This window comes from Pleurodeles waltl, chromosome 11 (assembly GCF_031143425.1).
Source record: "Pleurodeles waltl isolate 20211129_DDA chromosome 11, aPleWal1.hap1.20221129, whole genome shotgun sequence".
NCBI classification, from domain to species: domain Eukaryota; kingdom Metazoa; phylum Chordata; class Amphibia; order Caudata; family Salamandridae; genus Pleurodeles; species Pleurodeles waltl.
Window position 1 is genome coordinate 472,715,954 of NC_090450.1, and position 26,081 is coordinate 472,742,034.

General features: G+C 42.9%; 1 protein-coding gene across 1 annotated transcript in view; it reads left to right on the forward strand.

The window, feature by feature from the left end:
• LOC138265784 (gamma-glutamyl hydrolase-like) overlaps positions 1 to 26,081 on the forward strand; it is a 189,092-nt gene that overhangs the window by 88,432 nt on the left and 74,579 nt on the right. Inside the window, exons 5-6 of the mRNA XM_069213812.1 lie at positions 20,786 to 20,924; positions 21,164 to 21,270. Of these exons, the coding sequence (XP_069069913.1) occupies positions 20,786 to 20,924; positions 21,164 to 21,270 (246 nt within the window). The remainder of the gene's footprint in view (positions 1 to 20,785; positions 20,925 to 21,163; positions 21,271 to 26,081) is intronic.

Here is a 26,081-nt window from a genome sequence, read left to right on the forward strand (position 1 = left end):
AATCCGATGAAACCCCAATTAGGGGCTCCCGACATATGATTGAAATGAACTGTTTATAATGTGCTCACCATAGGCATGTTTCTGAGTTTTGGACTACTATGTCTATGCTCACTGTAGCCTCACTCTTTAAACCATAATGTGTGTATGTTTCAGTGTGATTTTCAACAGGGCTTCTTGGTGGAAAAGAGGAAGTCTGTACTGTGGGAGTGAGAAGACTATGCACAACAGTGTTCTAAATGACACTTTTAGAGACATTGGGCCTGATTACAACTTTGGAGAAGGGTGTTAATCCGTCCCAAATGTGGCGGATATCCTGCCCACCGTATTACGAGTTCCATAGGATATAATGGACTGGTAATACGAAGGGTGGTATATCCGTCACATTTGGGACAGATTAACACCCTCCTCCAAAGTTGTAATCAGGCCCATAGTTTCCTGCATAAGGAAAGTAATGCATGGATAGAACATCACCTGGAGAAAGCGTTTCATTATCCCTAATATGTGCTTTTAGTACAGTTCACCTTAAGGTGTAAAATACATGTACAAGTGTGTCATACGGGCGTAAGAGCACTATAGAAAATACGAAATAATTATTATAACATAATGGTCTATTGACATTCTGCAAGCATAATTCCTTCAAAGAATTGGGGTTTCACTTAAAAGTTTTGCATATGAAACCCCTGTGCAACAAGGAACCAGGGTGCAAGCAGAGAAACAGATACAGAACTCTGAATTATTAATGAGTGTCCCCCGAACAGTCACACAACTGTGCACAAGCACAATTCAATGATACCTGTTTACCAACAAAAGTATAGTCATCCATGAATGAATCACTAATTCCATACTAAGGGATACAAATACATAAAATCTCAATAATCACACAAATGCTGATTTCATTCAATAAATGTCATTGTTTGATCTCCTCCCACCTTCTCCCACTTTACATAGGCAGGAATGAGAGTCAGACCCGCATCTTTGTAGCTGTTGCAGCTATAGTTTTTATTCCTGTGAGTGTCAGTCTCCTTCCTCTTAAATGGACCCTAAACCCAAAGAGTTGTGGACTCTCTACAACCTCTCCCCACTCTTCTCAAAGGAGTAGGCTAGTATGGACTGGTGCCACGAAACATGGGAAGAGGAGGACTTGCCTTGGAGGAAACTAGTTACCATAGGTGCAAGTGGGTCTTGGTTCATGAGTGACAGGAAGAAGATGGCAGAGAGAGACCCCTTACAAAATGAGAAGCACAAATGGATACCCTTTTGCGCTGAAACCTGTAGGCAAGGAAGGAGTGGATGGTGTCCACTTTCTATTGTGAACTGACTGTTGTTGTCACTGTGACCCGCCAACAAGGCTGCTCTCATGCTAAAAAATTATATGCTATGAGAGATACATGTTGAATTCTGCATTTACGTTAAGGGACTTTGTATGAGCTTCCTCCCACCATTAGCTTGTTTTCCTCTGGAACCTTCAGCCATTGATACAAGACATTGTCAGTCACATCTTGGCCTAACCCACAAGAGTATTTTAGTGTCACTGATTTTTTTGTTCGCTCCTTGGTTGTATCCTTCCACTCCAATTGGAATGCACAATTTTACAACTGTAATTAATTGGCAAATGGCTCAGTAGCACTAGAGCACGAGTACTAACAAAAGCATCTGAAAATGGATGTCAGAGAATAAGCAGTTGCTTTGTTGTTTGTGGCATCCATTTATCAAATGCTGTTCTCAATTCTTAGTCACCAAAGTTTCTGCAGAATTCTCACAAACACAGTGACCATCTTGGAACAGTATTCTACAAATTAATAGTCTACTTTCACAAGATAACAGACATGTTTAAAAACAGCTAGCAAACTGCCAGACAGCACTGGGAAGTGAACGCAGACGAAAGCATCTAAACAAATATAGATTCTACAGAAAAGAAAGCAGTTCTTTGTTCTACAGCATCCATTTTCAGATGATTTTATCTGTATCTGCCCAGGCTCCCCAGAAAAAAACAAGCGCAGGAATAGTTGATAGGTTCAGCGTATGCATGTCATGCGCACAGCAGTTCTTCACATAATACCCATGTGAAACCTATTGGGTTTTCTAATGCTTGTCTAAAGAGTTCCACCCATTTCTTTGAAAATTGTGAAAATGCAAGTAATTTCCATGTTTATTTACCCAGTTATATGTGAATTACAAAATGTAAAATTGAAGTAAAAAATATAAATTTCTGTGTGATTATGTTTTTGTAAACATTCATAGTGTCAGGAGGGCACTTCGGAGCGCTGTTAAAAACATAACAAGATTTGCAAACCTCTTGAACCATATTACATTTTAATTTAACTAAATTATAGCCTTTGACTTTGAAAGCCCTTGTATCATTTTAAAGAGTATGAAATATAAATGTTAATAGACTCTGAGTATGTAGCGTCTTAAGCAATCTCTAAATTCCTTAATTTATGTATGATTGTTTGACAGTTCATTAGTTCATAACATGTGATGGAGCATTTTGTATACTCTAATTCCAGGCCGGTGAACCTTTTGATTCCTGCAAGGGGATATACCAGGGAATCAGTTAACAATCAAACAACATTAATCTAACAGTGTAACCAATTTGGTGACACAATGAAAACCCAAATCAGAAATAAGGTGAAAGGGTTAAAAATGTACTGTAAAGATAGAGAATAACAATAGGGTAGCCAAACCTTCTGAAGAAATGTAAACAAATTAGCACAAGGCAAACAAGGAATTTAGACACTGCAATGCAAAACATTAGAAAAATGGTTTGGTGACTGGAAAACAAACGCTGGTCAAATCTTTTACACATGAGTGCAAACAAAGTCAATTAACTAAATAAACCATGGCAATTTGGAAATCACTTTATAGTCTGGATCTACAAAAATTGAAATCTAACTAAATGACATAAGAGGAAAAGGTGAAAAGCAAAAATAGGAGGGAAATGGTTTGAAAAATAGGACAGGAAAGTGAAAAAAAAAGAGAAAGGTGTCAGCATTTCAGACGCTTGGTCAAGAGTCTTCTTCAGAGAGTTAAGTGTAAGCCTAAACCAGACTTTAGCAAGCACGTGCATAAAGGAAAAGTCAGAAGTCTGAACCACTCAAAGTTTAAATGGGTCTCTCCTACTATCAATTAGTTTAAATTCTAGTTAATATTGCAAAAAGATCCATTGGGTACCACCCATTGATCAGCCCATCACGTGGCTCATTCTTCTCCCATCTCACGGTGAAACTTGCAACTTCATCATTAGATCGCACAGTGCTGAAAACACTGCTGTCCTTGGTCTCCTGTGCAACATTTGCCACATGTATGAATAAGGCTTCTCTCCAGTGTCTCTGTGTACCTTTCAAGGTTGCTTTCTCAAACTCTCTATGAATAAGACAATAGCATGTCAATTTCCAAATTAACATTCTATGTCAAAATATCTGCATTGAAATTACATGTTTTCAGAAAGTGGAAAACAGTTTCCCAAGTTAAAGAAGATTCAGGCCTAATCTAGCTAACATTGAGTCAATGCACATTTAATTTCACGTGTACTGTGCACAATTTACTTCTTCATCATATAATATCAGTTATACTTTCTCAGTTTAAACTTCATGTTACAGTTAATATAAAACAAATAAAATCGTTAACTCCTAATTGAATATAATAAAGAACTGCATTTCTCAGTGTTAATCAACAACATTAGTGCACGTGCTACATGAAATGAAATTGCATATAAATAAAGTGAGTATGGTTAAAATGATATACCTGATTACATTTCATTCATTCAATGAAGTTAAACGGGCACATTTATGGAAAGTGGCGCTGCACCGCGTGCAGCGTCACTTTCCCTGTGCCCCTTATCACCCCCTTACCGCCTTCATGTTTGAGTTGTAGTTAAAATATGGCGCACTATGGTGCAGGGTAGGGGGCAATAGCGTAATTTTTCATTATGCTATTGATGTACTCTGCAGGAGTAGTGCCAAAATATTGGCGCTACTCTTGCAGAGTACATAGGGGCCCATATTAATAATGGAAGCCCGTTAAAAGTGCTGTACAAAATGACGCAAGGAAATCTGTTAGATTTCCTTGCACTATTGTTTCGGCCCCCCTAACGGGGGAATGCCCCTTTTGCATACGTTATGCCTGGCACAGGCATAATGTAGCGCACATGGTTACAAAGTGGCGCAATACATGCATTGCACCACTTTGTGAATATGGCGCAAGGATTTTGGCCTTGTTGGACCACATTAGCTTAAAACAAAAATGACTCTAATGTGGCGCAAGGTGGCGCTTATAAATATGCCCCACAGTATATGGTTCCTAACACTACTGGGAATGCACTATATTATAAGATTCAAATGCATCTTTCACAGTTATTCATTATTAGTTCACACATTTTACTCTGTAATATGGTCAGATATAGATCAATACTGTGACATCAGGGGTGACATTAAATCTGGGCTGTTTCAGTTCCCCCTCTGATGGCGAATCAAGCCATCACATCAATCAGTAATCTTTTCTTATCAGAGAGACAGATCAAAATCTCAGTGCTTGATCCATGAAAGATCTTCTCTACTCCTCTAACTGCTTAATATCACTGTAATAGATATTTGGTATATTTCCAAGCTCAAGCTCATATTTTTTTTCCCTTCACTCCTTTCCTTATCTGAAATCTCTTGTATCTTTTGTAATGTCCACATAGGATCAATCCACAAAGAGCAATTATCAGCAAACGTTTAAAGACGCTTCCAATAATTCTACTTCCTAAACTTTAAAACCATTTACAAACAGTTAGCAAATCCATTCCCTATAGCTTCACATGCACCTGTTACTTCTATCTCTTTTAATTTCCCTTCAAATTAGTAATGTTCTTAATATACATTTTCAGTTCCTCACTATTATCAGAGCTGAAAGTACAACATTGTTGAACCTTCAGCATCTAACAAACTCTGCCTTATTTTGCAAGAAGGACTAAGCAAGTCGATTCTGCAAAACCATAGGTCTAAAAGCAACAATTTCTGTATCTATAACCAAAAATCTTCCAACTCTACTGGTAGACAATTTATCAACTACAGTGGAAAGCGTCCTCATTTTGTGTGAATTGAGTATCACTCCTACAGATGGCATCAGAGTACCAAATATGTCTCCTACAATTTCACTAGCACTCTCTTAGTTCTTCCGTGTGGTTTTCCCCTTGAGCTCCCTAATCCCCCCACATGAATGATAAATCTTTGGAAAAACTATTCCCATACAACATGTTCCATACCATCTCTTGGGTAACCGGTAAAATGCTTGATTACCACGACAGTAATAGACGCCAGGGAAAACAGGATCTACTCCGTCTAGGTAAAATCCCCAGTTTTCTCTAACCTCAAATGTATGGTCACATTCACTAGTGCCTACAAACTTGTTGTCAGCAGTGGATTTTCTAATAAAAATGCATAATTTCCCTTTATGTTGCAAATCTAAAGCTAATGCTGCCATGTTTCCTGATAATCTATGTCCATTATCATCTTTAGCCCATTGTGGCACTTTTGAATGATTCACTCCCTTAGCTAGTATGTCCCTTCTTCTGCAGTCTATCAATTACTTTTCTACATCTGTTAAAAATCAAGTCAAGCTGTGTCTGTGAGCATAAGCAGTTTCCAGTGTCATGGTGGGTCTAAATAAATGTCCCAATGTGAGCATTTTTAGCACCAGGCTGTTGATTCAAGTAGTTTAGCACCGGAACTTCTTGAAAAAACAAATCATGATTCGAATAGTAATATTGAAAATGAAGTCCCATAGAACAAGCTCAGTAATAAGCTACTGGTAACTCCATACATGAAAGGGAGGTGGTGACAGGTTATTCTCTCGGCAACTGATGCAGCCAGTTACATGCAAACGTAGCAACTCCTAGCATCCATGGTTTCAAAATATTGTTAAAGCAGCCTCAAATAAGCATTCAATGTATAATCTCCTCCAAAAGCATTTACATGCAAGTCTTTCTTATCTATTACAGATAATCTATTAACAGTAAAAGAGGGTGTTTGAGGAGCACTTGTGGATCTTATGTCATCTACTCTAGAAGGTGTAGGTAAACGTAATCCTAAAAGCAAAGCAATCAGTTATAAAATGTATTTGACTAATACTCCTGCACACATGTATTTGCATCTACCATGTTTAGTTCTGGACTCCATAGCTTCTCTCAATTCAGACCATTCAAATAAAATGCAGCATTAACTATAGCAATAGTCTCTTTCAAACTTTCATTTGAGCAAAGTAAAAGCAAGCAATTTTTTCTGCAGCAAAGTTCAGTGTTAATTGAACTTTTCGTAAGTCTTATGTAACCTTACTCCGTGTTCTTCTAAATGACAACCCTATGATGCATTCTGCAGACTCAGATAAGGGTCCCCTTTTTTATTCCCTATAAAGTCTATCAAATGTCTCTAATAAATACGCAGTTCAGAGTCACTAATAATCAGATCCAGAATATAATGTCTCAGTCTATCAAATAGTAATGCAATTTCAAAACTCAGTTCTGCCAAAAGAATCAGTTCATGGAGGTTCAGCTTGATACAAATTGTTAAAACAAAAGATTCAAAATTCTATCTCCCAGTCATTGGCTGCAAAGTATGTCCATTCAGGTGTGGCTAACTCTTGCATTCTTTGCTGTCTGGACTACTGGCTCTTCATTGTCACTTTCACTTTGGTCAGATTCTTTAGCTTCCTGTAGAAACATTTGTGGAACTCACGCTTCACGTTCAGTCTGTTCTTTTGGCCAGTAGTCTCCAGGCACAACTTGTTTTGCTACAGCACTAGGTTGTTCATCAGCATCTGAGTTTTGGACAGTCATCGTCTACTGCCTCAACCCTTCTGTACCACCTTCACCTGTTGACTCACTCAGACCCCCTTCGCTCAGACCAAACGTACTGTTTCTGCCACTTGCTCATCCCCAAAAGCTTGACTAATCTGCTCCCTTCATCTAACTGTAACCAACTCTTCAGGAACAGGTGCTTTTTCATCACCAAGGGGACACAGAACTCTATGAGTGTGCATTGCATAAATCCAGTTGGGGAGACCTCCACATTTCACTGCTGTTGTGGTGACGGAGATAACCTGGAAAGGGCTTTTCCACCGAGATTACAAGCACGACTTTCAAACATGCATCATCACCATAGCCCAGTCACCTAGATTGAGGTCATGGCATTGCTCCTGTTGCTGCTATATTGTAGCTTCTTCAGCCTGATGAGACAGAGAAGGAACAACATCAGCCAGTCCTTTGGAGTAATCAAGTACCATGTCATCTGTAATGTTCGTAAGCACCTTTGCAGGCACAGCTGGTAATCTCATGACTCACCCCATAATGATCTCATTGGGTGACAATCCTGTCTTTCTGTTTGAATAACTGTGAAGACTCATCATGACAAGATGCGTTGCATCAGGCCATTTCAATGAAGTGGAGGCACATACTTTAACCAGTCTGGAATTCAGCATTCTATTAACTTACCCAACAAGACCAGAAGCCTCCGGTCTGTAAATGCAGTGTAATCTTTGTTCCACCTGCAGGGCTGCACACAGTAATTTCGGTACCTCACTATTAAAATGAGTCCCTTGGTCTGACTCAAGGGAAGTCTAGAATCTGAAACGTGGAATCAGTTCTTACAACAGCTTTGCTACTGTGAGACTTTCAGTTTTCCTGGTTGGGTAGGCTTCTACCCAACGAGAGAACATGCGTACATTGACCAAAATGTATCTCAGTCCATTGCACATAGACAGCTCAAAGAAATTTAACTGCATCCTATTGAAAGGACCTCCTGAACTGCCTATGTGACTCAGTGTTACTGTAGTGTGTTTGCCCTCATTCATCTGTTGACATGTAACACATCTGTGACACAAAGCTTCTGCCATCTACCTAAACCTAGGATTAAGCCTTATCTGTTGGAACAATCTCACTATTGCGTCACATCCCACTGGACCATGAGGTCTTGCCATAGGTCGTAACTATTAGGCATCATAATGCTTCCATCATTTGAAACCCAAATATTATCCTCGTCTCTTTTGACACATCCTGCACTGAAACAACCCTGTTGTTCAGATTCTGACACTTCTTCCTGCAACCTCTTAACTTCTTCCCATGTATCTGCTACAGTTAGCAAGAGACTGTAATTTGTCTCATATGTTCCCTCATTTAAATACTCACCATTGATTGGACAGGAATTCAAAGCACATATTCTGGTGACTTAATCTGCATAGATATTTACTACTATCATGTAGTCTGCTCCCTTGCAATGTGCTGAGCACTTCACGATCGCAATTTGGTCAGGCAGTTGTAATGCTTTTAGTAAGCTATAAACTCTTTCTTGATTTCTTATAGGAGAACCAGAAGAGGTCATAAACCCTTTCTGGGACCATAACTGTTCAAAGTCATGGACAACACTGAAGCCATACTGACTGTCAGTGAAAATGGTCACCTTCAGCTGGTCTGAAACGCAGCATGCTCGTGTAAGATAATCAATTTGGCCACTTTTGCAGACAAAACTCCTTGAATCCAACTAGCTTCAACCACACCTGAGACAGTACAAACTGCGTAGGCAGCTCTGAGGTTTCTATCATGGTCTCTCAAGCTAGAGCCATCAACAAACATTACATGATCTGATTCACAAAGTGGCATATCTTATATATTAGGTCTCGGCTCGATGTACAGTTCAGTGACATCTAGACAGTCATGCTCAACTTCATCATCAACATCTGTCTCATTTAGGTAGTGGTAGTAGCTTTGTTGGATTCAAAGTTGTACAGCTTTTTAACTTCACATTTGGAGCAGCCAAGATCACCTGCTCAACACTCGTAAGGTGTTGGGTCTTCGTGCATGTTAGCAAAATCTCTACAGAGTAGGGAACAAAAATATTCAATGGATGACCCATAACAATGCTTTTGTACTGTCCGATGCTGAGACCAACAGCGGCAATGGCTTTAAGACAACCGGGCAATGCTGAAGGCACTGGGACAAGATTAGCTGAAAAGTAAGCAACATGCCTATGAGTGTTTCAGTGTAACTGAGTTAGCGCTGAGAAATCGCATATCTCCCTTTCACTCCAGTACAAAGTGAAACATTTGTTGTAATTGGACATTCCAGAGCAGAGGCACCACAGAGACTTTCTTTCAGCTCTGAGAAGGCATCCATGCAGTTGTCGTCCAGTGATACCAGGTGTGTCACATCCATGTGAATCAGCATCTGCACAGGCTTGACCAGAAGGGAAAAGTTGGGAATCCACTGACATCAGTAGCCCACCATTTCTAAGGACGTCCTGACTTCTTTCTGAGTCATTGTGGGATTCATTTTCAGTATTGCTGATTTCCTCTCTTGTGACACCCCTGTGCACCCTTCTCAATGTGATGTCCAAGGTATAAGACTTCTTTTTTACAGTATTGCAATTTGGTTGGGGATACTTTGGGCCTGATTCTAATGTTGGCGGGCGGCGGGAGCCGCCCGCCAATCTACCGCCGCTGAATGACCGCACCGCGGTCAAAAGACCGCGGCGGCCATTTAGACATTTCCTCTGGGCCGGCGGGCGCTCTCCAAAAGAGCGCCCGCCGGCCCAAAGGAAATGCCCCTGCAACGAGGACGCCGGCTCAGAATTGAGCCGGCGGAGTTGCAGGGGTGCGACGGGTGCAGTTTGCACCCGTCGCGTATTTCAGTGTCTGCTTAGCAGACACTGAAATACTTTGTGGGGCCCTCTTATGGGGGCCCCTGCCGTGCCCATGCCATTGGCATGGGCACGGCAGGGGCCCCCAGGGGCCCCGTGGCACCCCCTACCGCCATCCTGTTCCTGCCGGGCGAACCGCCAGGAACAGGATGGCGGTAGGGGGTGTCAGAATCCCCCATGGCGGCGCGGCAAGCTGCGCCGCCATGGGGGATTCAAAGGGCAGCGGTAAACCGGCGGGAGACCGCCGGTTTGCCTCTTCTGACCGCGGCCGAAGCGCCGCGGTCAGAATGCCCTGCGGGGCACCGCCGGCCTGTCGGCGGTGCTCCCGCCGACCCTGGCCCCGGCGTCAAAATGACCCCCTTTATGTCTATTCTCAGCTAAGTAGTTCAACAGGGCAATTTTGTCTCATCAACAACCTTCTTGTGTATTTGACAGCACCAACAGGTTGTTAATACATTGCATCAGAATGGTAGGGCATTTCTAGAGGCTCCTGATTCTTCTACAGAACCTGACTAAAAATTGACTGACTCTCCATATACCCTTGTGGGACTTGCACCATGCCAAAACACGAATGCCAAGCCAAAATGCGAAGTGGAATTGGCTTTCCTCATGCACAGGTACGGAGAAAAATGCTTGGCAAAGGTCAAGCACAGTGAACCACTCAGCTTCACATGGAATCTAAAACCACATCACTGCTGGATTTGGTACCACAGGACAACAAGGAATCACAATTTCGTTTATCTTTCTCAGGTCTTAACCAATGTGGCATTTTCTGTTAGGCTTCCGCAGTCACATAGTGGGAGAGTTACATGGACCCCCCATTATTTCTTTGAGTATTCCTAGCTCAGTCATGGAGTCAATCACTGGAGTAATTCCTGCAATAGTTTTGGGTGTCATTTTGTATTGTCTGATTCTTCCGATATTCATCATTTGGTTTTACAGTTTATTGTCTTTGAAGAGACCTATATCTTTCCTAGACTTCAGGTAACACTGTCTTCCTCAGATCCGCAGGTAAATCATCACTTGTCAACATGGGGAAAAAATTGGACAACTGAGGTTTTATTCATAATTTTGAATGCCACATCATCATTAATCTGTATCTCTATACCGCTCGGAGTGCAGTAGGTAGAACAATCAAGCTTGCACAAGAGATCACATCCAAGCAGACTCACAAGACTTGAATCACACACCACAAATTGGTGATTCTCTTCAAACGACTCCATTTTTAAAGGTACAACTTCCATGATGGGGGTTTTCAATTATTTTATTGCAACTCCTATAACTTGGATTCTTTTTCCTGAGATGGGTAGGTTGGGAACCTCTGCTGTTCTCAAAGAAGAGGGGATAGCACCTGTGTCGACCAAAAATGACACGGGTGGCCATTAACGTTCCAGTCCACGTATGGACCACTCTGGTCTACCTCTAAGGATGTGTCAAGTACATATTCCTCCTCCCCTCTCGGGCACTGTCATTGAGGTTGATCTGAGTTGTAATCTTCATCCATCAGAAATCACGGGGTACTGATTCACAAAGGGATTAAAATTAGATCTGGGAACACTTGTCTTTTTTGGGGGCATCTGGCTTGGGGAATCTACACTGTTTGTCTCTGAGGCACTTTAGAAGTTTTCACTCATGGTTTTTGCATTTGCTGTTACTGGATTTGATTGTTTCCCTGAGTCTGCACAAATCCCTCATTCTGAATATGATTCTCACAATCCATATTGTTTGGATTAAAACATTGCCTGTTCCAGTGGCCCAATTTGCCACACACGTCCTTTTCAAAGTCCTCACATCCACACCTGTACTCGGGTCTATTGGAACACCTTGTCCTCTACCCATTACGTCCTTGCATCATCGGAGCTCCCATCTGATACACTCCCTGCATTCCACCAACATCCACTACAAACTGAGGAATCGGACATCTTTGTTCAACTTACATCTGCACTAGCATCAGCTTCTCCTTCAGTTTTTTCAGTTTCAGTTCCAATTCGTTGCTGCAATACTTGGTATATGTCAGAATTTCATCAGTCGGCTTATTCTGCCAGCATGAGATGCTGCTAAATCATGTGATTTACTTCTGGCTTCAATCCCTGTACAAATCTGAACAAAATGTCCTATGTGCTTCGCCTCAGTAGTCTCTTTTCCACTAAAATGTTTAAAAGCCTATAACAATTCCTCATAATAGTAATGTACTGAGCCATTCTGTCAATTCTGAGCAACTCAGTATCTTTAGGAGACACCTTTGTGTTCAAAAACAAAATCACCTGATGACACTTTTGCATCACAAATGGTGAGAAAGCTTTAGTCACTGGATGTCTAATAGGTTCTTTCTGAGGCCAGTCAACAGACAACTTACTTTCAGCCCACAAATCACTCTGAACAACAATGTCAAACAATGTATTTAAATCTTCCCACAAGACCTTTGAAAGCTTCATAAATTGCTCAAGCTGTTGATACAATTCCACAGCCTTCTCTCGCAATTTTGTGAAATCATTTGTAAATGATGCAATATCATGTCTATACCAGGGTACATGAGCATATCCTCCACATGAAACTTCTCTTATAGGAAGCATTTGTACATCTTCCTCACTCTCTTCCAACACTTTCTTTGTTGACTCCTTCTTTACCCATCACCCTTCCCATCTTTGTAATTCACTTCATTTTTTAATGTAGCCAATTAAATCCCTGATCTGTAATTTCATTCCTGAAGGCTCATGTTTGCGATTTCAGATCTTTAAAACTCAATGATAACTTTTCTGCAGTGCTTTAGACTTAATTTAAATCAACTTTGTATTTCTGGGGTAAGTCAGCTAGTCTCACAAGTCCTCTGTGTCTGGTAATGTTCTTGCACACGAGCAGTAGTTTGTCATCTCTGTAGGTGTCTAATTGGGCTCAGTCAAATATTCCTAATATCATCTCATTTAATTCCAATTTCCTTTTAGACACATCTAGGATGCTTTCCCTCTCTGGGGTCTGAAATGTTCTTCCACTGTATCCTGAGGTTCCTGCCTTATTTGGGGCATCTAAGCTCTTAAGCCAATCATCTAATTCTTGAGCACCTTGTATTTCTGCTGGAGTATTAAGTATTATCTTACCCGAGAAGGTTTGAATTTACATGATGTGGAGTGTTGGCATCAGGCATTTCTGAGTCTGACAAGTTCAAGGGTAGACTCCTGTTTGGGGTACTACAGTCAACATTCAGACTATTGTTATTTCAAGGGTATGAAAAATGTTGGTGTTATAGTTACCTTAGGGCATGAGATATAGTTGCTTGAGATAAGTATAACTATAACTGTTGAATTTCTATGGTTTTGTGTGTGTAAAATCTGAACCTAACTATAACGCCCCTGTAACATTTTTTTAGTGAATTTCTAGTTCTTTTTAATTCAATTTCCTAACTCTAACGTCCCTATAACTTTTGGTTTGTTTAGTGGATTTCTTGGGTTCTTTAATGTAAAGTAATATTTAATCACCATAGGTTAATCTATCTGCTGCTGCTCATGGTCTTTTCGCCATGCACGGCGGGGGGGATGGCCACAGGGTCTGGGATGTGGCTAGACCCTGCATCCAGCCTCCCGAATGCAGTGGTAACCATGCTGCACACTGCCTTTGGTCATCCATGGAGGGGGGTTCTCCGCATGGCCTGGCCTGTATCCAGACCCTGCGGCAAACCCCTGCATGCAGTCAACCCCACTCTGTGAGTCTGTGGGTGGGTATGTGAGTGGCTGTATGGGTGTGCGACTGGGTGTGTGTGGTTGTGTGGGTGTGTGAGTGGATGTGTGAGTGGGTGTCTGAGTGGCTGTGTGGGTCTGTGACTGGGTGTGCAAATGGTTTTGTGGTTCTGTGAGTGGGTGTGTGAGTGTGTGTGTGAGTGGGTGTATGAGTGGGTGGGTGGGTCTGAGAGTGGGAGTGCGAATGGTTTTGTGAGTGGGTGTGTGGGTAGGTGTATTTTATATTTAATTGGGGTCTGAATCTGTGACTGTCACGGATTCACACAGGGGGCCGCACTAACCAACGCAGAGGATTTGCGGATCCTTGTGCACCGCCAAAACAATGTTCTGCACCAGTTTGTTGCCCGAGAGGGGTCCTTTCCAGACGCCCCCCCCCCTATCAGTCCCTTGGGGGCAGGGCACCAAAACCCTGACCCCTTCTATCAGTTTTACGTTTTATTCCCTCCAACCCAGCCCAGGACCGAGTGCAAATACACAAAATAGGAGCCAAAACTTTCCTGTCAGGTTGCGGCTAGTCAATCACACTATTGCTCTTGGCATGTGGCTCATATATACATATATATATATATATATATATATATATATATATATATATATATATATATATATATATATATATATATATATATATATATGGTTAAAGTAGAGTTATATTCTGAGGAAGGTAGTTAGATTTTAACTTAGGTTAAAAAAAAACACTGTAGAAACTTGCCAGTTATACATATTGACTGTGGACCATTTGGGCTCGCAGTCCACACATCTTGTGGCTAGGTGTGGAACCACTCCGGCACTCCTGATACAAGAACTCTGAGATTCTGGACTTTGAATAACTGTTTCACATAATTTATTTTCTAGCAAACAATTTGGAAGTGTGCACCACTGTTGATACACAGCCACAGATTTTCTTCATTAAAGTATATACATATATATACAGCAGACAGTGAAAAGCAAGACGGGTGCAGCTGCACCCGTCGCATGGCCACAACACCGCTGGCTCCATTAGGAACCGGCTCCCATGTTGCGGCCGACATCCCCGCCGGCCCAGCGGGGATGTCAAAATGGGCACGGTCGGAGTGCGGCAGCATTGGCGGGCGCACGGTGGTTACACCTTGGTGGGCGGCAGTTGCCGCCCGCCAAGGTTGTAATGAGGCCCTATATGTTAGTATTTCTGTCAGGTTGCTACCAGCCAATTAAGCCCTTCCTTTTCCCTTGGATTCAAGGAGGATCTATGGAGGATTCGAGGCTCTACAGATCGGCCCAAAAAAAAAGGGCACTTTTTTGCCCATGAAGGGTCCTGAACCCTCCATGTGTCCTATGGGGTCAGGATATCTGTATCCTGACCCCCTATATTTTTTTAACTTTTCCCCCTCCGCCAATGCGAGAAACAAATGGCGGCCGCAACTTTTCTCTCAGGTTGCAGCTAGCCATCAGGACCTTGCTTTTCCCCTACGGAGGAGGATCCAACAAGGGTCTGCGTACTTATATATATACATTCTGATTTCATTTAATAACTAGAAAACTACTGAACGGATTTAAACTAAATTACAATAAGGGCACTTATATAGGCAAGTTAAAAATCAGTTTTTCAATGGAAGCTAGGTCCTAACTATAACTACCTACTGGCAACCGCCAGTAGGTAATATATAAATATATATATATATATATCACCTAGTGGCGGTCGCCACTATTTAGTTATAGTTAGGACCTAGTTTCCATAGAAAAAGTGCTTTTTGTTTTGCTAATACTTATGGCGCCGTTTGATGAATCTTCGCAAAATGTTTCAAGGAAATTCGACACGGACTTCAGCATCTGTTTGGAATGTTTCGGGTGATCTTTCAAGCGAGGGCTGAAAAAAACACGGTTTCTCCATTCCTTTTTTTGAACAGCGATAGCGCCTAAATCCACTGGACTGAATTAAACTACATTTGGTGTAAATCTCTTCAGTAGTTTTTGAAAAATTAAAGAAAATCCAAATGTGTATATATATGGGTATGCAAAGGCTTCATAAACCCTCCAGATCTCGTGCTGAGATCTGATTGGCTGCCATCAATTCAACAAGGAAGTTTTGGCAGCCATCGGAGAACTCGGCTTCAGCTGATTCCTTGAAAAAAACATGAAAAAAACAAAAGGGGTCAGGGTAGCGACACCCTGACCCCTTAGCTCTGGTGCTGGGGGTCCTAGAGGGCCCCCCAGAGCTAAAAAGCTTTTTTTTTTTGTTTTCAGTGCGAGTCATGACGAAAATGTTTTTAAAAAATGAAAGCACAATAACGTTAAAGTCCCTGAGTGGGCCAAGTCCCAGGGGCATTGCCATTTTAATGCGTGGTTGGGGGACATCCGCCCTCCCTTCCCCACAGCCCTGGGGATGCCACCTCCCCGTGCATCAATGTGAAACTAATGCTGGGGCCGCCTCCCCCTTCTCCCCCCCAGCAGCCCCAGGGACTGCCACCTCCCTGGGGCAGTTTTCTAAAACTAATGCGTGAGGCATCACCCAAATGTGGGCGGCAGGTTATCAGCCCCAGAGACCGCTACCTCCCGGGGCTAATAAATGCAATGCAGGGTGGCCCCTCATCCCTGGGCACTGCCACCTCCCCAGGGCTTCAAAGAAATGACATGCTCCTGGGTCTTTATATAAATAAAACATGGACGGCACCTGGACACCCTGCAGCCCCAGCGACTGCCACCTTTTAAGAGTTAATTTAAAAAGACATAGGGGGTCTTTTACGGACTCTCGGGCCCCAGGGACCACCACCTCTAATGTTGAAGGGGGGGGCTGCGTGGCACCCCTCAAGGAGCCACTGATGGCCCTGTGGACCACCACCCCCACGATATAGCTGTTTGCTGTGAGCTGAAAGCTCCCACTGCAAACACCCCGCTCAGATGAAATGAGAGCTGACGTTACCTCTGTTTCCCTGCCTGCGGAGATGCAGGCAGGGAAAGAGAGGAAACATTGCTCTCACAGACAGGGAACTGCTTTAGTAGTGCCGGCTCCCACAGGAGTTGGGGAGCCGGCTGGGACTACATGGGCCTTCATGCTTCCCCCGCAGTTCCAAACATTGTCACTGGGTGGCCTGGAGTGCAGTATCACTCAGTTGGAGAACAGAAGGAGAAGGTTTAGCATCCTGTTTCCCCTTTGTTCATTTAGTCATTTCCAGTCTGGTGACGTTCATGCTGATGGACGTCTTACTTATCTATCTAATTGAAGTTCTTGATCTTGGTGGTCAGGTACAATCGAGCTTTGGTTGTGTCTTCAATGCGATATGTGTGGACAGTGAAGCCTAGTGGAGTCCTTGAAGGGTCAGGGTCATTCTGTTGTGCTTTTGAAGACAGGGTGGAGATTGATAGTATTGGGTGAGAAGATATTCACATTCAAGAATAAATTAGTGTTGGATCAGTACGGTAGAAATAGGGTTTTTTATAACATTTTTCAATTTGTGTGACAATTTTTCATACAAATATTGTGACCTGCTAATTGGATTTTTCAGTGGTTGGTGCTGTATGTTAATCTAGCCAAGCTTCAATGATGCAGCACAGGTCAGAGCTGAAGTCAGAAATTATTCAGATGTTCTGGCAGTGTTTTAGGACTATTAGGGCATTTGTAGTGGGTAAGTAGGTTGGTTAACAACAGGGAGTATGAAGTCACTGTCTGACTCAAGCACACTGAGTAGTGTCTTACCAGACTTGCAAGAGGTGAAGAAAGGGTAGAGTGGAATAAGGGTAGGAGGAAAGGAAGTTGAGGAGCGCAGGGATTCTGTTTTGAGGTTTGAGGATCACTAGCACTGTTAGCCAGTAAGGCTCTATTTTCTTCTTTAATAGTGTATTGTTAAACATGGACAGCAGACACACATCTTCCACAGTCCATTGTAGTTTTTGCTGCCTGTCAATATTAACTTAGAATTGCATTTTGATTTTGATGTCAGTTCTGGATGGCTGATGCTGGGTTTCCAGGGACTCTTCTATTGTTGAATTGTTTGGCCTTCCAAAAGATCTGATTTCTTCTTAAGTAATTTGGTGTCAGCCCAGGCTAATAGAAACCCATATTCAAGGGCTCATTTACATGTAATAATTTACCAAAGTGTAGGAAAAGGGTCAAGCCACAGAGAGGCACTCCATAAGATTGAGAAGAAGTTAGATGGATCCTCCTTCAGAAGGCTAGTGAATGACAGAACAGAGAAAGCCATTGTGGTCCACCCAGGAGTGAAAGAGGAGTAACCCACTAAAACCACATCTAATGTACTACAAGAGAATGCTATTAAATGTTCATCCAGTGTGTTCAAGACACAGCTTGCAGGCAGCAACTAGGGCAGGGGTGCAGATATGTGTCTCTTTTTCTCTGTGACTGCCTCAAGATAGTACATAAGAGGGAAAGAGATGAATGGTAATTGCAGTGGCGGCTCCTCTGTTTGGGCGGAGGAGTGATGCCCCCGCCAGCAGCGGCAGCTGCAAAATCTTTACCAGAAAACCATCATAAACATTGTTTATGATGGTTTTCTGGTAAAGGGATGGTTTTCTGGTAAAGGGGGTGGGGCCACGGGGGTGACGTGCACCCTTCCCCTCAGAGTCCATGTGTGTTTGGCCAGCCGTCTCAGGCTGGTCAAACACATATGTGCACAGGGTTCTCTACAGCCCAGCAACACCGTTGCTGGGCTGGAGAAAGCCTGTACAGGCTCCCTATCTGCCTGGAAGCGTCCACTCTGGGCGCTCCCAGCCAATCCTGATGCTGCTCTGAGCAGTGTAAGGATTGGCGCAGGGCAGGCTGGGAGCCTGTGCCTGCAGCGCCAGCGAGGTAGCAGCGGAGCACGCGTCGGAGAAGGTAAGTGGTATTTTTTTTACATTTAAAATTTATTTCCTCCCGAAACCCACCTCCCCCCCCCACACACTGCCCTGCCCCGCCCCTTCCGAGCCGGCAAGCCGCTACTGGGTAAGTGGCAAAGAAAAAGCAGATGGAAAAGCCTTTTCCAGATTTTGTTGTCGGCTCAGCCCTGAGTAGCCTAAAGTACAGGGAGTCTGCACCATTAGGAAAGATAACATGTGCAGCAAATACAAAATTCATTCTTACTTTGGGAGAGTCAGCAGTTATTCCCTAAGAAATTTGGATCTCACAGGAAATCTAGTGAGTGTGTATTGCCATGAGAAGCAGTGGTCATCCCCAACTCTCCCACCTATTTGGCTTACAATTTATGTCCTAGATGTTGAGGCCTTGTTATATTGCAACTTCATGGTTATGGGTGGTGGTCAGGGTGGTTAGGTTGGACAAGATCTCTATTATAAGTTTAGTAGTTGTAATAGATTCGGCTAGGTCTGCTGTATGCAAGACAGCAGATTTTGTTCAGCAAGCTTGTGGTGGGAGGTGGTTAGTGGGATGGAGACGGAGGTTTGTTAACTTTGCATTGTGTGTATACTGTATTATGGTATTGTAGCTATAAGGCTTTTGATGTGAGATATAAGAGGTTTTTGATTCTAGCATGTATATTACCTTAAAAGGCTGAAAGTGGGAGCTCATCCTTGTCTTCGTCTGCCTTTTGCTTCAAAACCTAGGGGAATGATGTGCTCAGGTCCTGCAGAAAAAGTAGAACAAAGTGAAGATCTGCCCTAAGGGAGGAGCTACTGCATGTGCTTCAGTGGCATAACATCGGCCCATGCAGCTCCAGGGGGCCACAGCGGTGTAACAAAGGCTCCCGAGCTACAGGGGGACCCCCAGCACAGTACTCTGGCCTGAAAGATATTGGGTCAGTCTAGAGGAGACCCCTCTGTGTACTTTGTAGGAGGGGCCCCTGCAAGTTTCATTATGCCACTGGTGTGCCACTGTGGTTCACGTGACCTGCCCTGAGGGATTATGTTGCAAGATTGTGATACTGAAGGTGCAAGTTTCATTTATGAAGCTTTTCTACACAGCAAGTCCACCTGCTCTAATTAGCTGGCGTCTGCACATATTATAGGTATTACATGACCTGCCCCAAGGGACTATAATGCTTGTGTAAATGGGACTCCCCTCAGACCATGGGAACTTGAGCAATTTTATAATAAGGATAATGAGTGTGACAATATCAGAATTAGTTGTTTGAAAGGGGTATATACAATATTACGACTTTGTAGAAGGGCAGTAATAAAAGAGATGTATAATACATTATGCTTATACCAATTCCACAAAGGATTCTAATTCGGTAGGCTTTTGTATTGTAGATCTAAAAGAGTAAATAATTCTGCAATGACACAGTAGGTGTTCGTGCAGTATATCAGCAGCTTAGTTCTACATACACTGGCTATTCTCAAACGTAATTCCAAGAGAACTTACTTCTTTATCCTGACCAAAGCTTGTGGGGAGATCAGTATATATAGTGAAAGGTATGGGTTTAAACTTATACAATTAAATGTGTTAATCACGTAGCCAATATAGAGATAATTGCCCATGCTGTAAATTTTTATGTCGGGCTTCATCATAGCACAAAGTATACAGACAGACTGGTGTGCAAACGGTTCTTAAACTCACGATTCCAGCGGTTCTTAACCTGGGTTTACGACACATTCCTAGGGGTTTTGTCACTGTTTAGGAAATTAAACTATATTAGCAGATTAATAAAGTATGTATACGTAAAAACGCAAGTTAATCCATAATTGTGAAGAATTTGAAATTGGAGGCTAAAAATTAAGGTGGAATCAATAACTTGATTTGTGAGAACAGCACAAGTACAACAAACAGAATCTATTATGGATGATTGATAGCCTGAATGTAAGCACTGATAGGAACCAATAAAAAGAGAGCATACATTAGGAGCAAAAGGGACAAAGTAATGTGCTAGAGCCCTGCATATGGCTTCCCCTTTTAGAAATAACTGCATATTTCCAACAATCTTATTTAGATAAAATAATCTGTTCTTGTATATTTTCTTCTTGTGAATTAAATGGTGTGTTTATACTTGGTTTTGTAATTGTGTGTATTGGTGTGAGGTTCAAATCTTTAAAATTGTGTACGCAAGGGTCCATGGCTTCCAGTAGTAATTCTATGGGGGTCCACAGAAGTGAAAAGTGTAAGAACCGCTGCACTGTGCGGTTCCTTACCCAAGAATTTATTTCCTAATCATTATTGCATCATAGAGCTACGTTCAGTGTGTCCTAAGTTATTGTGTCACAAAAATATTTTGCCTATCTGGTGACTGTAATACATTTTCTGCAGCACTTTATTTAACATATTTACATGCCTGACTTCACAGCTCTTAGTAACTAACTCAGAAAATTGTAAGTGATACAGCTATTTTCATTTGTTTTAGGTTCATATGTCAAAATGGTGGTAAAACCCAAAAATAAAACACTAATGGGTCAATCTGTTCTCTGTTAAAATGCTCTGTATTCTGTCATTTGTTTCATGAATCTCTTTATTACTCCTGTTAGTCCTTCGATTCTGGTGACTACTTCCCTATCTGGGGGACATGTCTGGGACACCAGCTGTTGACAGTACTTACTGCTGGACAAAATCTGCTTTCAAAAACGCTGGCGGAAAACATCTCACTGCCGCTGAACCTGACAGAAGGTGAGGCAACTGTTATGATGTTGTGTGAGACTTTTTTGCTGCAGAGCATATGCATTAAGATGACGTCATGCCTGGAGGAGATCAGACAGGTGCATGCAGTTCCTCTGCAGCTCCGATTACGCATGAGCAATAATTGGAGGATGGGGGAGGCGATAATGCCCAATAGAACCAGGGTATGTCGTTGCCTAAATGTTGAAAAACAATTATAATCTTAAAAAGACGTATGTCTCTTGTTCCAGATGCGACTTCTAGCAGGATGTTCCGTAATGTTCCTTTGGATCTCATGAAAGCTTTGAGGAAAGAGAAGCTGACAGGAAACTTCCATCATTTTGGACTCGAAACTCAGGTAAGTACCTTAATATTTCTACTTCTGTCTTTTGGTGATAAGGAGATAGTATGGTACTTTTGAGGATGAGACTACCAAGTCAGTAGAGAGAGTTGGAAAGCTGATGCTAGGAAAAAACAGAGCAACTGTGAGGTTAAAGTTAGTGAACCAGCAGAAAACGTGCACGTTTGGAGCCAGGAAGATGGTAAGCACACACTTTCAGATGGAATTATAAAATCAGGAGGGAAGCTTGAAAGTTTAAGGATATAAAAAAGTGAAGATGCTGGGAATGGAGGACTATGAAGATAATAGAAGCCTTTTTAAAGGTTTGTGTAGGAAAGGTAATTGAAGGTGGGACCTAGGAAGATAGTAGATGAGCTTGAGACAGTTATGCTCAGCAGACAGAAGAGAAGCTCAGGAGTTTGGAAGGAAGACAGTAGGAAGGATGATGGGAACTTGGAAAGCAAAAGGGAAGCTTGGGAGGAGGATGATGGAAAGACAACAATGAAGCTGGGGTGGTTGTGGCATCAGACATAAGAGGAAGGTTTGCCGGGATGTGCCTTAGGTTTGCCAGGATGTGCCTAAAGGTGTGGATGGTCTGGTCTAGAATGGTAGCACTAATAATGAGAGTGGTAACGGCTACAAAAACCTATTAGGATATTCTGGAGGTTACAGCTAGGAAGACATTAGAGAAGCTTAGTAAAGGAAAGGGAAGTAGTATATACGATCAGGTAGTTGGTGCTGGGCAAAACGTAATTATGTCCAGAATGTGGCCCATTTAATTGAGAGTGACTACTCTGTATCTCTGACTCCTGGAAATCCTACCTTCAGGGCTTGTATACATTTAAGTTACTGGACACTCTATAAACCCAAGCTTTCTATTTCTTTACACAAGAGATGCACACTTGTAGAGTTAAATTTGACCACACTTCCTAATTAATTGTATCCAGCTGCACGGCTGATTGATCCTTTTTCTGGGTGGGCATACAGAGGTTGTCAGACAGCAAGGCTTTCTAATCCTTGCTCCATTCCACACAATTATCATAATGAGGTGATTATCCTCTTTGCAGACTGGTTAGCTAGCTGGCCAGTCAGTGCTCTACTGCCTGCACTGAGTGTAAGATGAAATAGTGTGCAGATAAAGATTAAGGGCCTGATTAGGAGTATGGTGGTCCTAGGACTGCTGTACCAGTGGTGGCGGTCCAACTGCCGCATCCTTGGTGGTCTTCTTACCAGATTATGATGCTGGCAGTTGGACAACCACAAGACCGTCACCACCACCAGGATCTTGGATCTCGATGTGTTGGCAGTGGGGAAAGCCGTGGTCAAGCAGCCATGCTGATCACAACTTGCCTTTCCGCATGCCTTTTCATGGCAGGGACACCGCCATGAAAAGGCTGGCAGAAAAGCAGAGACAGGGCTACAGGGGGACCCCCGCACCGCACATGCCCATGTTGTGGGCAGTGCAGAGGCCCCATGTGAGCACAGTTGGAATGCGCACTATCTGGAATGGCAACAGTGTGCATTCCGACTGTGCTGGCGGTGCAGACAGTGCAGCAGCATTGGTCTCGACTCTCCCTTAGAACCAATCTAATGCTGCCCCACTGTCTCCGCCGTCCAACCCCACAGGAACATCATAATACGGCAGTGGGGAGGATGCCTGCTTGGCAGCGTCCTTCCCACCGCCATATTGGCGGTCAGGCAGTTGGACTGCCATGTTTGTAATCACGCCCTAAGTAGTTTGTTAATCCAGCCTAAAAACCAATGCTCCAGATTTTTGTACCTTTCATGGCAAAAATTTAAATAAATATGCAACAATGGCACAATGCATTCGTTTTCAGAGTTCCACAGCCATTCTCTGCAAACTGGTTTGTATTAAGATTACATTTCAGTGATTACCAAGACAACTGTTTTTGTTTGAGATTACAGGGTATTTAATCTAGATGAATCGTGTGCAGTCCGATTTGTGTTTAAATTGAATAATTCGGAGAATACCACTAGGGCTCTCAGTTCTACAGTGTATCTTTCTTACATTTCAGTTTGTTTTTATCTGTATTTTTCAAACCTTTGTGTGCTTGTTATCCATATGTATTTAGTAGTCGGCACAAAAAAAACTGCACCGAGTATATTTCCACATTAATTTAACCAATAAATGCACATGCACTAAGATTTCTCTAACGCTTTATTACACTAAGTAGCTGTGTTAGAAATTGGGGGTCTCATTTACAACATTGTGGTGCAGGGCAGTGTCGCAAGCCTTCTTGCTGCGCTGCCCTGCATAAACTAAAGAGCAGGAATGTGCTGAATCTGCATTCCTGCCCCTGTCCCCTGCGCTGCCACACAAATTGCTGCTGTGCGCCAACACAGGCACCGGTGCACCATGGTGCAAGGGTTCCTGCGTTGCGGGGATGATTGCATTTGTGCATTAGGGACACCTTCCTGAACAAAAACAATCACAAGAGGTGTTTCCCTCTTTCTATGTATGCTGCAAAATGCAACACACATAGAAAGAGGAAAAAAGCAGAGAGAAACAATGTTATTTCTCCCTGTTGCACCACCCTTACACCACTCCTTGGGTGGCGTAGGCTTTCGGCGCATTCCCAAGTTTACAAAACATGCAAATCTGTGAATTCTTCAAAATCCATGGGTGTTGTATGGGAACAGCCACTGCAACGCCCATGGAACGCCTCCCTGATTCAATGTCAAGCAACGCAGTGACCTACGCTGTGTTGCCTTACTCCATATCTACAAGGCCATGAAAAGCCACAGAGTGCTTTTGCGTGGCCTTGTAGATATGGTCCTGCAGCCTGCGCCGCCAGTGTGTCACATAAAGTGATGCACCGCGGGCGCAGGGCACTTGTATTTAAGGGTCTGGGTTTTTGGTTGGCAGAGGTATGCACCCTGTCCAAGGAGGAACCGCGATCCTAGTCAGGGAAAGTCAGATACACACCATAAACTAACCTGTGCTCAGCCTCTGGTAGTTTGGCACAGAGCAGGCAGGCTTAATTTAGGAAGCAATGTGTAAAGCATTTGTGAAACACTTACAGTAGTAAAACAGTGAAAAAAAATAATAATAATCCACACCAAGTTAAAACAAATAGGTTTTCATTTAATATTTAATGACTTAAACAAGACCAAAAAGTAAAAACTCCAATAAATAGAAAGTGAGAAATGAATTTTTAAAAAATATCTGCAATTGTAGGACTTAAAAGCTCAAAGCACCAACCGGGGCTATCAGGTCGGGCTAGACCAGGGTAAATCCAAAGTTTAGGCTGACTGCAATGGAGCACTCTCCGCCTAAAGGGACCAGCCTTGCCCCGCTGAAACAGTACCTTGTGCGAAGGGTTGCGTGGATGTTGAGGAGTGTATGAGAGTAGCAGAGGAGATGATGCAAAGGCGATGCGTCATTTCTGATTGGCGCAGTCAGGGGATGCATCATCGTTGAGCCGCACAGTTGTGAATCCACAAGCAGTGATGCAGGGCGTTGAACCCTTTGTGATTAAGGTGATGCATCGTCGTCGAGCCACACGCCGACGATGCATCAGGGCTAATGGCAATGCATCAGTCCTGAACTGTGCAATCAGCAATGCAAAGTCCTCGTCCTCAGTGGCGATGCAACGAAGAGAGATGTGGCAATTCCGATAGGCACAGTAACCCGTGGATTTTCGTAGACCACAGCTGCAGAACCCACTTCCAATGTTCCAGGACTGGATTAGCACCACTTGGCAGGGTAGGACTCACAGTTGGTAGAACCCAGAAGCTGTAGCAGAGGTGAGTGAAGTCTTTGATGCCCCTGAGACTTCAGAAAGGGAAGCAAGCCAGCAAGTTCTTGAGTGACTTTGGTTCTGGGGAAGTAGAAATGCAGGGCCAGTCCTCACTCCCAGGCAAGGAGGGCAGCAGGCAGCAGTGCAGGCACAGTAAAGCAGGTGTTTAGCAAAGTCTAGCAGAGTGACAGTCCCTTTAGCAGCACACCAGCCCTTCTTCCTGGTTGAATGTCTTCAGGTCCTGAAGTGTAATGATTTGGTGAGGTTTGAGGTCCAGTGCTTATACCTAGTTGTGCCTAATTGTAATAGGCAATCCCAGTGTTAACCTTTGGGAGCAATAGGCCTTGCAGTAGTGAAAAACAAATTTAAGAGTTTTTTTACCACCTGGACATGTAGAACTTGAAAGTACATGTCCAACTTTTAAATACGCTGCAGTCAGCCCTTGGGGCTGTTCAGGGCCTACCTTAGTGGTGACTTATATGTATTTAAAAGAAGGTTTATGCCTGGCAAGACGGTTAACTTGACAGGCCCACATGGGAGTTGAAAACCACACACACAATCTCTGCAGTGGCCGGTCTGAGCAATTGTTAAAGGACTACTGAGGTTGGTGACGCAATCAGTGTTGCTGGACCACCACCAGCATCTAATTTATAGGCTCCGGGCACATGTAGTGCGCTTTACTAGGAACTTATAAGTAAATTAAATATGCCAGTTGTTTATAATTGTTACCATGTTTTTAGGGAAAGAACACATACATGTTAGCACTGGCCAGCAAGGATAAAGTGCCCAGAATCTTAAAGCCATCAAAAAGGAAGTCAGAAAAACAGGTCAGAAGGCAAAAGAGTCAGTGGAAACCACACCAAGGCTGCCAAGTCTAACAAGCTGTATACACTAAAAGATCCACTGTAATACTACTTAATGTGGCCTCTGCAGTTATTTGTACTTCATTAGGGCATCTTAATTATTTTCTTTAGCTGTGCATGTTGTCAATATTCACTGTTATAATCCAGGCCACCATGGGTGAAAGCACATGGAAACACTCCAAAGAAGATCTAAAATCTGTTTTTC